This window comes from Gossypium hirsutum, chromosome A06, assembly GCF_007990345.1.
Source record: "Gossypium hirsutum isolate 1008001.06 chromosome A06, Gossypium_hirsutum_v2.1, whole genome shotgun sequence".
NCBI classification, from domain to species: domain Eukaryota; kingdom Viridiplantae; phylum Streptophyta; class Magnoliopsida; order Malvales; family Malvaceae; genus Gossypium; species Gossypium hirsutum.
In genome coordinates this window covers 2,801,511-2,819,787 of record NC_053429.1, presented here as the reverse complement: position 1 = coordinate 2,819,787, position 18,277 = coordinate 2,801,511, and the positions used below count along the sequence as shown (strand labels likewise).

Genomic DNA, 18,277 nt, shown 5'->3' with positions numbered 1-18,277 from the left:
GGCTTCCTTTGAAGCTTGTTTAGGAGAAAATGGTGGTGGTTCATAGACAGCCACACATTTCTGCTTCCCAAATTGGACGTATAAACCAAGCGGTACTTCAGAAGGTGAAAACACTTAATATTTACACAGCTAGTAGTTTAAACTTTGGATTTGTGGAACTAAAGTACGTAAATTCCACTATATTTGTCTTCATGTAATTTAAAATTGTTAAAATTTTATCTTTTTAAGTAGAAATTAGGACAACTTTTTTTCTTATATGAACATAAAATTCTTCTTCTACTTTTAGTTGGATTGGACTTGAATAGAAAAAAAAAATTATATGATTTTTGGAAAAATTTAAATATTTAAACTTCTAAAATATTAAAAATTCCTTTTAAATATTTAAATTTTTTTTATTTAAAATGTGAAAATCCTTTATAATTTCTTTTATTATTTTTACATTGTTTTAATATTTTTTATGTTTTTAAATTATTTATTGATGTGATATATAAAACAAAATAATGCTACATCAATAATAAAATGTTAGAGCCAATTCGCTCCAAATAAAATAGTAAGACCAAATTAAATAAAGATATAAATGTTGAGGACTAAATTTATTATTATATCACATATGTATAACACATAAAATAGGCATTTAACAACATAATTTTAATAGAGGAACCATTTTACTTCATCTAATATATAAGAATCAATTTACATACTTTTTCAGTAAGAAAATTAAAATGTAATCTAAAATAAAATACAGGGACTTCTATGATATATTTGCCAAACCTCCAAAGTTTTTATGAAATAGAATGTGTTTTCGTCATTGATACCAAACCATTTCCTTAATTGCACAAGCTATAGTAGTAGTCTTTTAATTAAGGTCAATGATGTTATACTTATCATGAATTAGGCAAAATTAAACAAAATTATCCATCAACTTTAGGGTTTTCTTGTTGCTGAATTTTAATTAATGGGTTACTTTTTTTTCCCCTTTTTGATGGTCAACCTTTCCTTTTGAATTTCTTGGAGTGGCTAAAGAAAAGCAAAGCAACTCTTTTATCTTTTTAAAGCTTTGAGTTGGATAGTAGCAATGAATTTTATGCATTTCAAGTAAATTTTTGAAATTTTAGTTTGTGGGTTGAAAAATTAGTATGAAAAAAATCAAGATTTTTAGAAATTAGATTGATAGTTTACTGGTCAATCAGTTTGTCTAGCTTAATTAAATAAATTATTTTTAAAAAATAAAAATAAAAAACTTAATTTAACTATCGATTTAATCGGCTCAATCAACTGTTCAAAACGATTCGTGAATCAATTGGTCCAACCTCTAATTCAATTTTATTTTGTTTCATTTAATTTTATCTAGGTTTGTTATTTACTAAGGTTAATTTTTAAAAAATAAAAAATAAAAAGCAGCAAAGAGAAAGTGGGGGATATTTTCATGCATGGGAGATGTGCATGAAGAAGGGGTAATCATGGAGACAGATATTCAAATGTAAATCATTTTGGTTTGAAACCCTTCAATGAAAGACTGAGTTGTTTGAGTTGTGAGCACAGAGGTGGGAGGGAAAGATGAGTGATTGATTCTTTTGATTATATTGCAATCATGAGTGAATACATCAACACCCACACATCGCCATGAAAAAAATATATAAAGCACTGAACTTTTTTTTTATTTTTTATTTTTTTGTGTAAACGTTGATGAATTAATGAATGGCTTTGGGCCCTTTGGCAAAGAGCTGCCTCCACTCTCTCTTATAAATTCTCTTTCATTTTCCACCAACCTTTTCAGTGAGAAGCAATTGTGCTAGGGTTGTTGGTAGTTGCTGTTCCGGTAAACTACACTCAAAGCCATTCAATTTTAAAAAAATTACAAAATAGTTATTGAATTATTTAAAAATTTTTATTTAAGTCACTAAGTTGTTAAATTTTTCTTTTAAAGTTTGACTAGCGAGCTCTAAATGACAATTTGGTGAGGAGAACAAACCTTGATCCAATTTGATTTGACGACCAGTGCTAGGGATCGAATAAGAAAATGGTTTGGATTTTGGTTTGCAGATTCGTGACAATAAAGTTGTTTCATAAAAAAAACTACAGAAAAAAAGTGGAATGAGAACTTTTGATTGGTGTGGCAATAGAAACAAAGGTTATACATCAGCAATTTTAACATATCAATAACTCAAATAAAAACTTTTGAATAGTTCGATAACTATGTAACTTTCTGAAGTTAAGTGACTAAAACGTTAATTTATTAATATTTTAATAACTATAGGTGTAATTTACCCTTAATGTATTAAAAAAGTTTTTTTGGTGGTTTGTATTGCGTATTTAAATATGCAATAGGTATAGCTGTGGAACAAATACCAATCTGCTAGGAAAATAGAAAAAAAAATGGAGAAGCAAAAGCCAAAACCTATATTTGCAATCTATATTGTTCTTCACTATTTGCAGTACTTTGAACAGTAACTGTGATCTAGTAACTATATATATATATAGTGAAATGGAAGAAATAAGCAAATATTTGACTGCAACACAATTATACAGGCATATATTGAAGTCCATTATTGAACAGTAGACAACTAGAAGAAACACATGTTAATCTTCTCCATTATCAAAGGCTTAATTTAAGTGAAATGGTTGAGAAAATTGTAAATGTAATGTAATATATAAATATATGTATATATATTTAAGGGAAACAATCAACAAAAAAAGCAAACAATAAGAGGAACCAATTTTGTCCCATTGTTGAATATGCATGCAGGGTTTGTATTTTAGTCAGAGATGTGGACCTTACAATCTGCAGTAAAAGGGGAAAAAAAAAGAGAAAAAGAAATCACTGTTTCAAAAGACAAAAACAGTAGAAAACAGTTTGCATTAGAAAATGTTTTTATCCTCAGTGGGAGTCAGTCCATTTTTTATTGTGTTTCCAAAGGACAATATGGACTTTGTGACATAGAATTTGAAACTGAGGAAACAATTAAACTCCTATATCTATTTGTATTCGATAGTTATATTAAATTTCGAGTCAAATTTTTAAATAAAAAGTGTTTTTGTATTCGATAGTTATATTAAATTTTGAGTCAAATTTTTAAATAAAGAGTGAGGTTAAAGTTTTTTAATAAGTGTTTTCTATTGTCATAAGATTTGAATCTGAAATTTTAAAAGACGTTACACTTTTTACCACTCAAGGTATAAAAAAATCGATAGTTAAATGTTTTTTTAAAGGTGATATAAAGAAATTTAATTAAATTAATTTCTCTATTATTAAATAGATTAAATTAATTAATTTAATAATAAAGAGAGTAATTTGATCCCATATGACTTTTCAAAAACTTTTAACTTTTTGAAAAGTTATGATAAAAAATAAAAAGAAAACTAAAAATTTATCAAAACATAAAACCCAATTAGTCAAAGAAATAAAAGACCACAATTATAATATCAAGTTACTAAAATAGATGTACTAAGTAATAATCATAACCAAATCATGTGGTTCTAATTCTCTGCAGAACCAGCTTTCAGCAAAATCCATGGGCAAAGATTTGTTCTAAAGCAACCATCAATTAGAAACAATAAAATGCAATAAACATGAGTTTTCCCTCAGCTTAGTTCCTATAGAATAGAGATAATGCATAGAGAATATTACTGCGGACTCAAAGACAAGACAAGGCAAGCCAAGTAGCATTTGAAAATATTTGGTAAATTACGATGAATTAGATCAAATAATTGTCATCCGTTTAAAATGTTAATGTTGACATGGGTTCTTAAGAAAATTTCATATTAGCAGTTAAAAAGGAGTAGTTAACTATTTGGATTCGAATCAAATTGTAAGAGTAGAGACCAAAGGACTGAACCCACAATTTAAATATAGTAGAATGACCAAAACATAATTTGACCAAAATGTTTAAAACAAGAACAAGATATGGAAGACAGGCTGCTTCCAGCTTTGAGCTTTTTGCTTGGTTGTTGTTCGTCCATGTAGGATCATTAGGGAAAAAAAGAAAACCCTTCTAGAGACAAACCAAAATCCCAAGGATAATTGGAGAAATTCATGCATTTACTAATGGTTTAACTTATTGAACTAGTGCTGCTAAAACCCTGTCTGAGGAAGAGGTTGTGTAGCTGAGACTTTGAGACTTAAATGTGGGGAAAGGGAGTTATGAGAATCACGTGAGAACACACAAAATCCAAACAAAATCTAATGAAAGATCCACAACAAGAGCCAATAGCCAATAAGAGGGGCCAACAGAGGAAAAAGGAAAGTGAGATTAAGAGATAGATGGATTGATATACCCCAAATTTTCACAAGGACAGCAACAGCTGTGACTCAGTAACTCGCTAGCTGTTTATTTTAGCTGCTAAATATCCTATACCTCTATCTCTCTCTCATATGTATCCTTCTATAAGGCTTAACTAAGAGGACCCTTTTGCAAACCTGACAATTTAAAGTTGTTTTTAAACCCTTACCTTCCTGGACACTTTTCCCTATTTGTCACTTACTTTATAGCTTCCCTTTGAAAAAAACCAGTGGTGACATATCAAAGATCTAAGTCCATATGTCATGTCGTAATCAACTTAGATTCTCTCTCCTTCTTTTCTTTGTTTCCTCAGGAGAGGTTTTGAGAGATAAGCAAGTTGAGGGACAGCTTGGCATTGATGTATATTTAAAAATAGACCACTAGCTCCTTCTTTTTGTCAACCTAGCTTTTACCTAAACAAACCAAAAGAAACTTCATCATTTATAATCCTCAATCAAGCAAAACAAATCAATTAAACAAGCCATATCCTAAAGACATCCTCTCTATGCTCTATTAATTGCCAAAAGAGTGAAAAAAGAAGGGGAGGGGTAATTAATAACTTTTGGTATGGAAGAATTCCAAAATAAAAAACAAGAGAAATAAAGAATGGTGGATGGGGAATGGGGGATGTGGGGCTTACTTTTTCAGCAGTAACTTCTCCAAGATACCCCATAAGTCCCACATGTGCCTTTAATGTTGTTATTTTGAATGGTATATGGGTTTTGAAATGTTAACTTATTTCCTTTACTCTCTCTTTCTGCTTGTTAATGGCAGAAAACCTATGAAGGATGTTTCTTTTTATAGTAATGTTGGTTTTTTAAGACCAAACATGTTTTTGACTTGCAAGGAATGTGAAGAAAAGGAAAGCATCCTCCCCTTTTTTTCATAGTATTTCAAAACTTCTTCACGTGATCACAGTTAATTGTCAATTAAAGCTAAGAGCTCTCTCTTTTGTCCATTGCTATTAGTTTTTTCCACTTCTTTCCCTCCCTCCCCCCCCCCATCTTCTCCAACTTATTTGTTGGATTTTGGATTTGGTACCCTTTCCTTTTTGTCTAACACCCTATGTTTAATAGCCACCAGAGCTTCGGCTGGGTGTAAAGTCGAGCTTTTGACGTGCAAGCTTTCTCAACATGTTTTTTCATCCATAAGATAAAGAACTCAAAACCATACTAAAAAAATATCAAACTTATTACCCCTCGTTCACTAGATAAAAGTATTATATAAGTCTCTATATTAAAAGTTATATTTCATTTTACATTCATTTACTAAATAAATAAATAAACTAGTTCATGTTTGTTAAATTTAAAAGTAAACTGATTATTTATACTAAAAATTTCATCATTTCTACTATTAAAAACTAATGGAATAATCGGATAATTACATATACCATTTTATGTATACCTTATACTAACATACATAAACCAATTTTTAAAAGAAAATAGATAAAATTCTTAAAAAAAAAACCATTTTTTTCGTTGATCCAACAAGCACAGTTGCCCTTTTTTTTAAGGAAACTTGCATTGAAGATGAAAGTGCATTTCTTGTATTAAAAAAGGGGTTAATACAACTTAATACAGTGTACTTAAGTGGATGGCAATGGAGATAGTGGAGGGTCAAAAGTCATAACACCGAACGATGATGTGATAAGCTGATGGGTTAACCAAATAGAACATCAAGAAATGAATTATGGTCAAAGAAAAATACCCAAAGAGGGTCTGGAGCCGGGCCATTAGTTGCCTAGAGAGAAAAAACAAAAGAAAATCAATGAAAAAACCCACTGTTTTTGGTCATGTATAACATATTCTAATGTTGATGGGACTCCTCATGGAGCAAAGTATCCAAATAAGACGGCCTTTTCATTGTGACGGCTTATCTTTTAAAGATGTTAGAGACTCCACTCACTGGCTCCACTATTGTATTTACCACCATAGCCGATGAAATGATCCCTATCCAACCCCATATTGCCTATATACCATTTGCTACCTGAAAAGGGCCTTGTCAAATCCATCAAAGTTGCTAATGCCTATGTGCTGAAGAATCTCCCTTTGAAACACATGGTGGGTACGTATCTTTCCTCATGCAGACAAAGCCTCTTTTTTTACTCTTAATTTACAGGATCCAACTGGATCACGTAACACACGATGTTTTGGTTTGTTTATAATTCCCCTTATTAGTGGTTTCATTACACAACAAAAACTTTTAACTGGCATTTGTAAGAGATGTCAATGAATGTCCCACCAAGACATGTAGTTATAAATCCTTATGAATGTCTCAATGATCTGAATCAGCATGGAACCTACAACATTAAACAAAAAGATAAAGCCCTCTAACAATATCCTCAAAGGCTTCATATTTTGAACCATCATGGCATTAAGAAACAAGACACAGTGTGTAGTATAGTTAAATCCCTACCAGTAACTCAAAACAATCGAATACCACAAACATTCAACTTAAAAAGCCCCACCCTATATGTATCCAGCAATGCAGGCACTGGACTTGGGGCTATAAGCAGATTTTCAATGCAATTCCTATACTATCATGCATATATAAAGCATGCAATCAGAGAAACATTCTTCAGCATTTCACAGTAATAACAATCTTCTATTGGAGAAGTAAAATGAAAAAAAGGTGGAAAACATCAATATGACTTTCGGTGGTAGACAAATCTGCATTGTACAACTAAAACAACAAAGAATGACCTAAAGTTTTTTTTGTTTTGTTTGTACTTTTTGCACAACTAAAAGAAGGCTACTTGCTTGTATCTCTCACTCAACAAACAACAATAATAGCATCTACCATTCCCTTGTGATAAAGAATAGTAGCATCACCATCCAACTTGGTTATTTCTTATTGCTTGTCAACTGCGGGGATGGAAAGATAAATCATATTGCTACATTCATTTAAAAGAAAAGCCGATTTACAAATGATAATGCAAGTGCAAGGTAGCAGTTCTGGGAGTTAGTACACTCTCCATTAATAGAACTATTATTACACTTTTAACGACGATTACCACAGATATTCACAGGACTGTATCATCGTGCTACAATGTTGAAGCTTTGAACTACATCAGATTAGTACAAAATGTATACATGAAGATTGTAAAAATTGATGACTTACAGGATCAACCTCATGGTGGTTGTCGGGTATCACCATCTTCGTATCAATGATGTGAGCAACTGCAAAATTAAAATAGTAATCACATCTCAGTTTAGAATGTGTTTTTCATGTATGAGCAGAAGAGTACTACCAACTCAAAGGTACATATGGTAAATTCAAATTGTAAAAGTATTGCACTTAAGACCATACTAAAGGAGTATATCCTTGAAATTTAGATAACAGGAGTTGAAACCATTTTGTCTTTCAGTTCATAATCAAAGAAGACTAATGAGAAAGAAGGTCTCATTTCAGTTTGGATTTGATTTTTAGGTTTTTCCTTTTCAAAACAAAATATATATCGCCTTGGTTCAGTATTTTCCTGAAACCCAAAACGAACAAAGAAAAAAGATGGAAAGCTCTAGAATGACATATGTCCCATCATATAGGAGATCATTGCTAATTTTAAGGTTATTTATCAGTTTCTGAACCAAAGTAGATAACCAAATGTGTTACAAAGATCTTGCAAGCATAAGATCAAAGCTTAAAATTGTTTCATGAACATGGCGAATAACGAAAAAGTTCACATACCTCAAATAGTTCAAATGGGCTGCCACGTCGATATACATCATTCTTCTTTTTTGTATCATCAGGGAAAATGCTTACTATTAGTGCTCTCCATCCAATAAGCAAAACAGAAGTGCTTCCCATTGTTACCAAAACAAATGCATATGGCGGAACATGGCCTGATGTTGCAGCTCGTATAATCAATCCCAACTGTCAAAAGAGAAAATAGTAACAAAACATGATTTACATAAATAAGTTGTCACTTTCCAGCTAGATTTACACAATGCAACTAGAAAAGAAAGACAAGAGGGGGGGGGGAATTCAACTTAAAAGTAACTAGTAAACCGTAATCTGCCAATATGTTGACTGTGTGTCTATAGTTAACTCTGAAAGGAGACAATAAAGAAAAGCTCCATTAGGCATACTTTGGTGAAGTATGATCGACAATCCCAGCTAAGAATTAAGATTAATATATATATGTGGTTCTATATATGTGGCTCACTAGACAAGCAAGTCATAAACAATATGATAGAAAATATAAATTCTAAGGCAATAAAGAAATGCTTCGAAAGGAGTCAATAAAGAAAAAGCTTCAAAAGGTATACTTTGATGACAGAGTATGATTAACAATCCTGGCTATGATAAAAAAATTATATGAGGTACACTAGATCAGCAAGTCAAACAATATGATAGAACATATAAATTCTAAGGCAATAAAGAAAATGCTTCAAAAAGTATACTTTAATGAAGGAGTATGATTAACAATCCAGGCTATGATAAAAAATTATATGAGGATCACTAGACCAGAAAGTCATAAATAACATGACAAACATAAAAATTCTAAGGCAATAAAAAAAAGCTTTGAAAGGAGACGATAAAGAAAAAGCTTCACTGGGTATACTTTGATGAAGAATTATGATTTACAATCATGGCTAAGATAAAATATTATATGAGGATCACTAGAGCAGCAAGCCAAAGAACAACATGATGAAACATATTCTAAGGCTCTCTAAGAAGTATTATAAGTACAACATTGAACCTTTAACTGAAAGAATAATTGTAAAGTTCATGTAGCCACACCTCTCATCATAGTAGAGATCCCAAGTTCAAATCACCCTCTCCCAATGTTAAACAGAAAAATGAACCCAAATTTATGCTAATTGTTATGAACTTATGGTGATATGAATGGTTGAAATTTGGAAAACAATACATGGAAACTTACAGGAATTCCCAAACCCCAAGATTTGGCAGCAGCAATAAGGGCTTGGGATAGACCATTGGCTCCTCGTCCATCCTCACTATAGCCCCCAAGGAAGTATGCACTCAAAAACCATCCTATCAATCCACAATTCCACTTTTACATAAGTTATATAATGAAAATCTTATTATTATTTTTCTTTGAGGTGAATTGCACTAAACATTCTCAAAATATGACCCAAATTCTAAATTGGATCTTAAACTTCAAAATATTCTAATTGAGGCCTCAATGTATCTGTACCATACCAATCACGTCCTTCCATCAGTCTCGCTATTAGCTTGAGTGTAAATCAGTAAGTGTCAACTCAAGTCTAACATGAAGCATATTTAGACATCAAATTATAAATGTGTACCCACAACATGTATAACTTGTATTTGATGTGTTAAAAAAATAAGCTTCTTAAATTTGTTTCAATATTGTTTGTCTTCTTAATACGTACTTATTTACAATTAGATCTTACATGTTTTACATATGTCACATGTCAAGTATGAACCGACAATTAAAACCTAAATGGTAATTAGTCTTTGATTAATACAATATGTGTAAAAGTATCATAGAGGCCCTTGTACTAGGAGATGGATTGCATTTTACCCCCTCAACTCAAAAAATGAGCAAATTAGTCTTTATACATTAGATCAAAGAGCAAATCGGTCCTTCTTATAAAAATTATATCGATTTCTAATATAAAAAATTGGTCCTTATATGCTAAAATGATATACATTTAATATGCCATCTATAACGTTCAGGCTTTTCAATACGGTAAAAATAAATTAAAATTTTAACAATAGAAATAAATGAATATTTTACAGAAAGGACCAATTTGGCAATTTGGATCCTAGTACAAGGGCCTCCATACCTACAATATAACTTTTTATACAATGTGTAGGAATACTCATGATACCTTTGATCAAGCCTGAACCCATTTCCTCTTGCAAGGGCAAGATTGCCAAAGGCAACCGAGCTAACACTCAATTGGCCCAATATGATTAAATTACAGTGAAATGTAAAAGTTAAAAGAATACCAGCCAAGAAAGGGTCAGCTGTACGTATTGTATCCATTGCAAAAATGGGGAGACCATGGTTATATCTTCCGATTGCAGAAAACAAAAGCAAAGCCAACACATCCCCACCAGCAAGCAAAGCCACTCGACTGTCACATAACAATCCAAACAATTAAAAGAATAAAAAAATAAATTTTAAAAATAAAAGGAAAAAGAAAAAGCTTTTAGTTACCCCCATTTGGAAAGATGAGAAGAAGAAGAACTGGGTTTTTCGAACTGGATAACACCTTCCAAAGGGACATCATCTTGACCAACGAAAACGGTGTCGTCGCTATTGTTGAAAGGAGGAGGAGGAGGGGAAGATTGTTTAGGGGCAGAGTCTAGGCCTCCTTCAGCCTTGGCGAGAGTGATTTGAAGGGGTTTTCGTGGATTTCTTGAAGGGATGAATTTGGGTCTTTTATGGATTGAGGAATTGGAAATTGAAGGTTTAATTGGGACAGTGAATTTGAGTGAACATTTTTTAGCCGACAATGCTCCGCTTGGACAGCTTATCAGAAACATGTTTGAGCTTCTTTCGGTTTTGTGTTGGGTTCTTTTTTGGATTCCCAAAAAGGGCATTTATTACAAAAAAAAATCAAGGGAAAATGCTGGCGTTGATATTTTCTCACCACTTTCTGGAGAGCTGAAATTAAAGAAATAATTTTTCTGTTTTTTTCTCGGTTTTTTTTCGTTTTATCTCAGCCGTCTGTTTGATTGGTCCAAACCCATCAAAGGAAATCTATATAGATCCCTCCAAGCCAGAAGCTTGATTTAGCATTTGGAAAAGGTTTTTTTTTTTTTTAACAAATGGCAGCATTACTTTCCAGAGCTAGAAATCCAAATTCAACCAATGGGATAATAATGATAAGGTACTGGGAATGGATTGATTAGGAATGTTATACAAATGGAATTGTTATTATAGTTTCTTTAAGCCTACTATGACAGTATTTTGTTGGAAACTTCTTAACTGAAGACCTTTCATAAGGCACCTCTCGACTGAAGATTTTTCGTTGGGAACCCCTCGTGAAAATTCATAGGCTAACAGCCTTCGTTAAGAACCCCTCGACTGATAACCTGTATGACGACCAGACTCACTCATCATAACAAGGGATAACAATGTCAATACAAAATAACTTGGGACAGCTTAGGACGCAAACAAGATTACACAAGACATACCATGACACCAGTCATATTCGTTTGGCATCTAACCTCCAACCTCCCAATGCGACCCATCACGTGGCACTACGAAACAATAAGTGACTGACTATATAACCCAATAGCACAAAGGAGACGGAGATGGATACTAGAACACAGGCTTCTCCACCTTTCTCCTTTCTCTTTCCTTTTTATCTTCTCTTTCATCTTTGATGGCTCTTCACTCCTACCTTTTGTTGACACTTGGTCTCATTAAGGAACATTTCAAGTTCCAATTGTTTTTGTGGCTAAATCGGATTCCAGTTGTTTTATTTTGGATTTTGATAATTTTAGGTTCCAATTTTAAGTTCCCATTTTGAGTTAGATTTGGGTTATTTCATTTACCTAAGTAATTTTGGACCAAAAACATTTTGATTATGAGTAATTTCAAGTCATTTTGAGTCGGATCACCTAACAATAAGGCCCAAGAAGGGTTGAAAAAGCCGACCAATATCAAAACCATGTATTTTATATTTGAATTAGTTTTTTAAATTTAGCCAACCAATAAAAACCAGTTGAATAAAAAAAACATAGCTTCATTATTAACATTGCCTGACAGAGTAGTGAAACTGCACAAAGAGAAATTAGAATTACATGATACCCTGATTTCTGTACGGACAAATCATCATAATCTAAACACAATATATATATATGAGCACTGCCGGGCATGGTTATGGCACAACATTACGTCTAAAAGTGGAAATGGACCAAATCATGGTTAAACTTTTCCTAAGCCTGTTTAGTTAAAAAAATTCACTAACCCTTCAAAGTTCGAACCCCCAAATGTGCCGAGTGATCATCTTGAAGCATCAACATATAAAGGCTCAAGTTCTCCGTCATGATGTTTCTGATCCTGTTCGCTAGAAGCACCGGCGTTGCATTCCTTTAAACCCTCACCATCATAGTTTGCTCCTTCGGTCTGAGGTGGCATGGCATTTGTAGGTGGATCTCGAGAGTCATCATTAACTTGATTTGATTTTCCATCAACTGCGTTCCCAGTAATCCCATTGAACCCACCAGTCACTGTACCCACTAGACCAACCCCATTGTTCATGCAAGGGGGATAGGCAGATGCAGTTCCATAAGGTGGCGGGCAAAGTCTTGGTCCAAGCATTACAGGGGCATAAAAAGAACCCCTCGGAGTAACTGGAGGGACACCATAACCTATCCTACCATATCCAACGGTTGGGTACCCATTGCCATAAACACCACTTCCGTAAACATATCCATCAATGGTATTATACCCAATAAGAGGAGCATAACCAGGGAACATACCATATCCAGGACTACCGGGAACGTAATCAAAAGGCTGAAAACCATTATATGGTGATACCGGTACAACACCAGCCTTCATGTTATAACCATTGTTACCACCATTATTCCCTTCTTTTGGCACTGCACGTTTGACTTCCACAAGCCTATTACTCAACTCATGAAAACTCTTCTGCATAACATTCTCCACAGCCTCTTCCGATTCGAAAGTAACAAACCCGAATCCTCTAGGCCTGTTAGTCAAGCTGTCATGCATCACAACTACGTCGGTTATTCTACCGAATCTTTCAAAGTAATTCTTAAACTCTTCCTCGGTTAGACTAGCGGATAAACCCCCTACGAAGATCTTTTTAGTCCTAAAGTGATTATTGCTATCAACAGGTTCACTACCACCATTCCTACTCGGCTGTTCATTCGAATTGTGGTGCTGTTGTCGCTGAATTTGGTTTTGTTCGCTTCGGGGTATTGCCTTTTTCACTTCTACCTAAAAAACCCAAGCAATAACCATAATCAAACAACCCAAAAAAAACATAGATGCCTTGCTATCCTATCTCTAAACAAATTAAAAACTTTACTCTAAATCAATTAACAGATTACAGAGATATAAATTAACTGAAAGATAAGCTTTGAACTGACCGTTCTACCAAGAATTACATGGGTAGCTTGAAGAGCTTTATCAGCTGAAGAAGGTTCAGAGAACAACACAAAGCCGAAACCACGAGGGCTTTTGGTGTTCTTGTCTTTAGCTACGACAGAGCTAACGACGTTGCCGTATTTGCTGAAATGATCCGTGAGAATAGCTTCACTTGTCTCCCGAGATATCCCTCCCACAAACAGTTTGGCTTGATCAGATTCCATACTCTTTTGCTCCAATCTTAACCCTAAAACCCCAGCTACTGAAACCAAAAAAGTAAAAATAAAAATCCCCCAATTTGAACAAAAACACACGAATTACATTAATTTGCACAAGAAAAAAGAAATTGCGGTAAAAACAATAGACACCCTAACCCTAAAAACACGAATTACATCAATTTGCAAAAAAAGGGGTAAGAACAGCTCTAAAACCCTAGAAATATTATACCACTGGAATTGAAAACAAAGAGTCTTAGAAACCCTAAACCTAACAGAAATTAAAAAAATTCCCCAAATCGACGGTCACCTGTAACCCTAATTCAACCCTAGAAGTATTATACCACTGGAATTGAAAATAAAGAGACTTAGAAACCTTAAACCCAGCAGAAATTTAAAAAATTCCCCCAAATCCACAGTCACATGTAACCCTAAGTTAACAGAATACTAAAAACTCTGACCTAATATTTTTAGGGTTTATAGCAATAAACCCTAAAAAAATTTGTGCAAGAGACAACGAACAGCGAAAAAACAAAATGTTTAACTTTTTTAACCTGAACAAATGGGAAAAAAAAACAGTAAGGTTTGTAACGCGTGACGAAAGTCGAAACAGGTGAAAAATCTAACCTTTGTTTGAAAAGAAAAAGAAAATGGGTTGAAAAATTTGGGGAACACGAAAACCTAATTTAATGGGCTTTAAGTTTACACAATCCAAGTTGAAGTTGGACTAGTTTTTAAGGGTTTTACGAAGGGGTGTATGCTTCTATGGATTTCAATTTAGGGTTAATTTAATAATAAGTCCTTAAATTATTCTTTTTGTTTAATTTTGGTACTTAGTCTTTTTTTTTTGTCTAATCAGGTACTTAAACTGTAATTTTGTAACCCTTATGGGCGTTGACTTCATCTTTGTTAAAACAAAACACTTCCGCCAATGATGAATTGGCACGTAATTAAAATTTTATTTTCCTTTACTTTGGTTAAAATTTGACAAAAAAAGTTGTAATATTAAATGAATTTAATAATACAATTATAATTTATTATATGATTAAATATAAATATGTATGTTTAATAATATTAAAAATTATAAGTATGTATGTTTAAAAATATTAATAAAGGCGTTGATTGAGTCTTAGCTCGATTAACATAGGTATTGCTGCCAATACAAGAGGACATAGGTTCGAGTGTACTGAAACGCATTATCCTCATATTTATGAGTTGGGGAGGAGCTATGAGTAATTTTAGGTATTATTTAAAAAAATATGATTAGAATATTCATGTAAGGCTTAATCGCAAGCATCAGATATATATATGGCATGTCCGCTATTTTTATCAAAATGTTGGCACATTATAGGATCATATATCGGTAATTATTGCTTCACAATATTGAGAGATTTCGGTGGCAAGTATAAATTATATTAATATTGTAACACTCTGAAAATGTCGAGATTATAAATTCCTTGGTAATCTTCATTTACTTACAATAAACGTATTCTTTCATGAAAATTATTTTATTTTTAAAAGTTTTTAAATTTTAAATAATAATTTTACATACTGTAAAACCATTGTAGTCCAACACTATGTATTATAAAAAATTTAAAACACTATATTAATATTGTATAACATTAAAAAAATGTTTATAACCTCAATAGTAATTCAAGAAAATTTTCATTTGCTTTTTTAATTATTATGTTTTCAAATTTTATTTTTTTTAAAAAAATTGTTTTAAATTAATTTTAATTTTATTGTTTAAAAATTATAATTATTTATACTATGTCACTAATCAGAATCTATTGTTAAATTTAACCTAATTATTTAGAAATAGAACTTAATTAGAAGTACTTAGAACACTCTTATTAATTAGCTAGGACTCTTCATCATGGCTTTAGGGTCCATAACATCTTTTACGAACCCTTACCTCCTAAGAGGTTGAGAGTCGTTTGATAAGAGCCTTCGTGTGACAGGCAATTGATGATTAACGTTGACTTGACTTGGAGAGCTAGCGAGCGACTTGTAGCATTTGGTGCGATTGTTCGAGACTCAGAAGAGATGGTGCGCGCGGGTATGCGCACAAACTGGTGTGTGCCTTCGGTGCTTCTTCCACCGAGGCCTTAGCCATTAATTGTTGATACTCTTTAAGATGGCCCGCGAGTTGGGTTTTAGTCATATTATTATTGAGTTGGACTGTTCATGGTCGAATTCTTGAGGAGGCCATTTATTTGCGTGTTTGTTCTAGTTTTCCTTCATTTATATATATTTATACAGCAAGGAAGAAAAAATCTACACAAGCATGTTGCTTTTAAGGATTTGACAATGATATACACTATAAAGAGAAAAACAAAAACAAAAAAAAAATTAAAATTGGTTTAAAATAGGTTTCCCTCCCAAACAATGACAAAAATGAAATTATAATAAAAATTTTAAAATTATTTCCAAAAAAAAACAAAAAGAAAGATAAAAATATGAATATACAGCTCAAATCCAGGAGGCAGTGATGGTAACTCGCAATAAGGACACAAATATCAGTGTTTGTGGACCCTTTTGCAATTTCGTACCTTTTTTTTCGAAAAGTTTGGTATGAAATTTTAAGTCAAAGTATTATGGAGATATTTGTATTACGAGTTTATCTTTTTTATTTAAAAAATTAATAAATTAATTTTTGTACGTTAGATTAATGAGTAAGTTGATTAGTTCTTTTAAAAAATTTATTCATTTTTACTGACAGAATAATCAGACAGTTATATGTGATATGTCACATAGACCTCATTTTGATACACATAGACCGATTTTTAACAGTAGAAATGGATGGAATTTTTAATGAAATGGCTAGTTTACTCTTTAATCTAATGTACATAGACTAATTTGTCCAATTTTCAAGTAGAAGGGGCAAAACGCAATCCTACTTCTAATACAATGGCCTCCATAGTACTTTTGCCCATTACGTGAAAATGCAATGATATAATATAAGTTAGGGTAAAGTACATCAGTGATCACTTAACTAATCGTAAATTTTTATTTTGGTAATTCAATTTCAAATAGTTACAATTAGGTTACTTAATTATTAGGATTATGGGTTTTGGTCACTAAATAGTTAAATGGCTAAATGAAGAATGGCATTGTTGTTTTCTAATTAGCGTAATAAGAAATTTAGCATTCAACATTTACAGATTATGTTTAAAAAAAATCATTAATGTTTACACATCATCTCAATTTGATATTGATTACAAAAAAATTAAAAAATTCATAATAATTTTCAAAAAAAACTTTAAAACAATAAAAAATTATAATTATTCAAAAAATTCAAAAAATATATAAAAGAATTTTTTTTTTCTCAAAAAAAAATCTCTTTATAAAATGATTAGATTTGGTGATGGACAAGGGTACTTTTAAATATGCTATGTTTCTTTTTACCCTTCACAAAATTGAAATTTAGTTTTTATATTTTTATTTTTAAGAATTTAGTCCCTTTACTTTTTAAAATTTAAAATTTAGATCTAATTGTTATCATTACTATTTTTTTTATTAAATTTGTTGGTGTGATATTTTGAAATAATAATAAAAAGCTCACTTGATAGCAATGTCACTAAAAAAAATGATGTTATAATGAACCTGAATTTAACAAAATAACTTTACCAGTGTAAACAATTGGACTTGAATTCTGAAAACTGAAAAGTAAAGGGACTAAATTCCTAAAAATAAAAATATGATGATTAAATTCTAAATCTATGAATAGTATAAATACTTATGACATATTTTAACCTTCGTATAACCCATGTTCGAGATTTCGAAGATCGTTAACCTGCCATGATTAAGACCTTTACTACTGATAGCACATTCACTTCAAAGTCCATCACCTTCTTCTTCTTCTTCTTCTTCTTCTTCTTCTTCTTCTTCTTCTTTTCCTTCTTCTTTTTCCTCAACCACCAAACTATGATTCTTATTATAAACTGGCCTTCTAACTTTAAAACATCCAAATTACTTTCTCAAACTATTAATGTTATGTAACACCCCTAACCCGTATCCGCCGTTAAAACAGGGTTTCAGAGCATTACTAGAATTTGCAGATCACTTAAAAAAATTTCAATTAAATACTTACCGATTCAATGCATCATATAAATACATATATTACCATTCAATCAATAGCTTGACTCTTGTTTAAGCATCAAACAACAACATTGTTAGTATACTAGTATGTATTTCATATAAATTCAACATTGATATACTTATTTTCTCGACATGTCACACTTGAGTTTAATAATTGTCTCAACTTACATAATTTCCTTGTATCAACATATCAAAGATAATCATATATGTATATGTCATGAAACATATCATTCTCTTACCGTTTCTTCATAAGTATATATCATTCATTTCATTATATCAATATTTCATGCTCCATCATTTTCATATATTTTATGTATATTTATTCCGGTACTAGTTTACATCAAACTTAACATAAATTATATTCCATGTACCTATACTTATTTCGTTTATCTATCTTCATAATTATTTCATACAACTATTTTGTACATATATTTCCATATGACCAGTTCTTGTAAAGATTTCACACAACCATTTCATATAACCATTCGTCATCTGATACATATTACCTGAATATCAATTGTTCAACAGATGTCATAGCGTCTCCCATCCACGGTCTTATTTATCTTTGACATGATGCCGTATTGTCTTTCAACTATGGTCTTACTCATTTCCTGTCATGT

The 18,277-nt window shown here is 31.9% G+C and overlaps 2 protein-coding genes across 7 annotated transcripts; both read right to left on the bottom strand.

The window, feature by feature from the left end:
• Positions 1-7,155: 7,155 nt before the first annotated feature.
• Positions 7,156-11,276, bottom strand: LOC107930590 (uncharacterized). The gene is made up of 5 exons (XM_016862256.2): positions 10,435-11,276; positions 10,224-10,351; positions 9,166-9,278; positions 7,968-8,153; positions 7,156-7,459 (listed from the first exon to the last, which is right to left on the bottom strand). The coding sequence occupies exons 1-5, from the start codon at positions 10,818-10,820 to the stop codon at positions 7,430-7,432; spliced, it is 843 nt and encodes a 280-aa protein (XP_016717745.1). The 5' UTR covers positions 10,821-11,276; the 3' UTR covers positions 7,156-7,429.
• Positions 11,277-11,955: 679 nt separating this feature from the next.
• LOC107930589 (RNA-binding protein 1) lies at positions 11,956-14,268 on the bottom strand. Of its 6 annotated transcripts, none has more exons than XM_041114852.1 (3): positions 14,184-14,268; positions 13,344-13,603; positions 11,956-13,191 (listed from the first exon to the last, which is right to left on the bottom strand). In XM_041114852.1, the coding sequence occupies exons 2-3, from the start codon at positions 13,563-13,565 to the stop codon at positions 12,232-12,234; spliced, it is 1,182 nt and encodes a 393-aa protein (XP_040970786.1). In that variant the 5' UTR covers positions 13,566-13,603; positions 14,184-14,268; the 3' UTR covers positions 11,956-12,231. The 6 variants fall into 6 exon arrangements, with proteins under 6 accessions (XP_040970786.1, XP_040970787.1, XP_016717743.2 ...); XM_041114853.1 differs by having other exon boundaries at positions 13,344-13,600; positions 14,111-14,264; XM_016862254.2 differs by having other exon boundaries at positions 13,344-13,600; positions 14,184-14,263.
• Between the last annotated feature and the right edge of the window lie 4,009 nt (positions 14,269-18,277).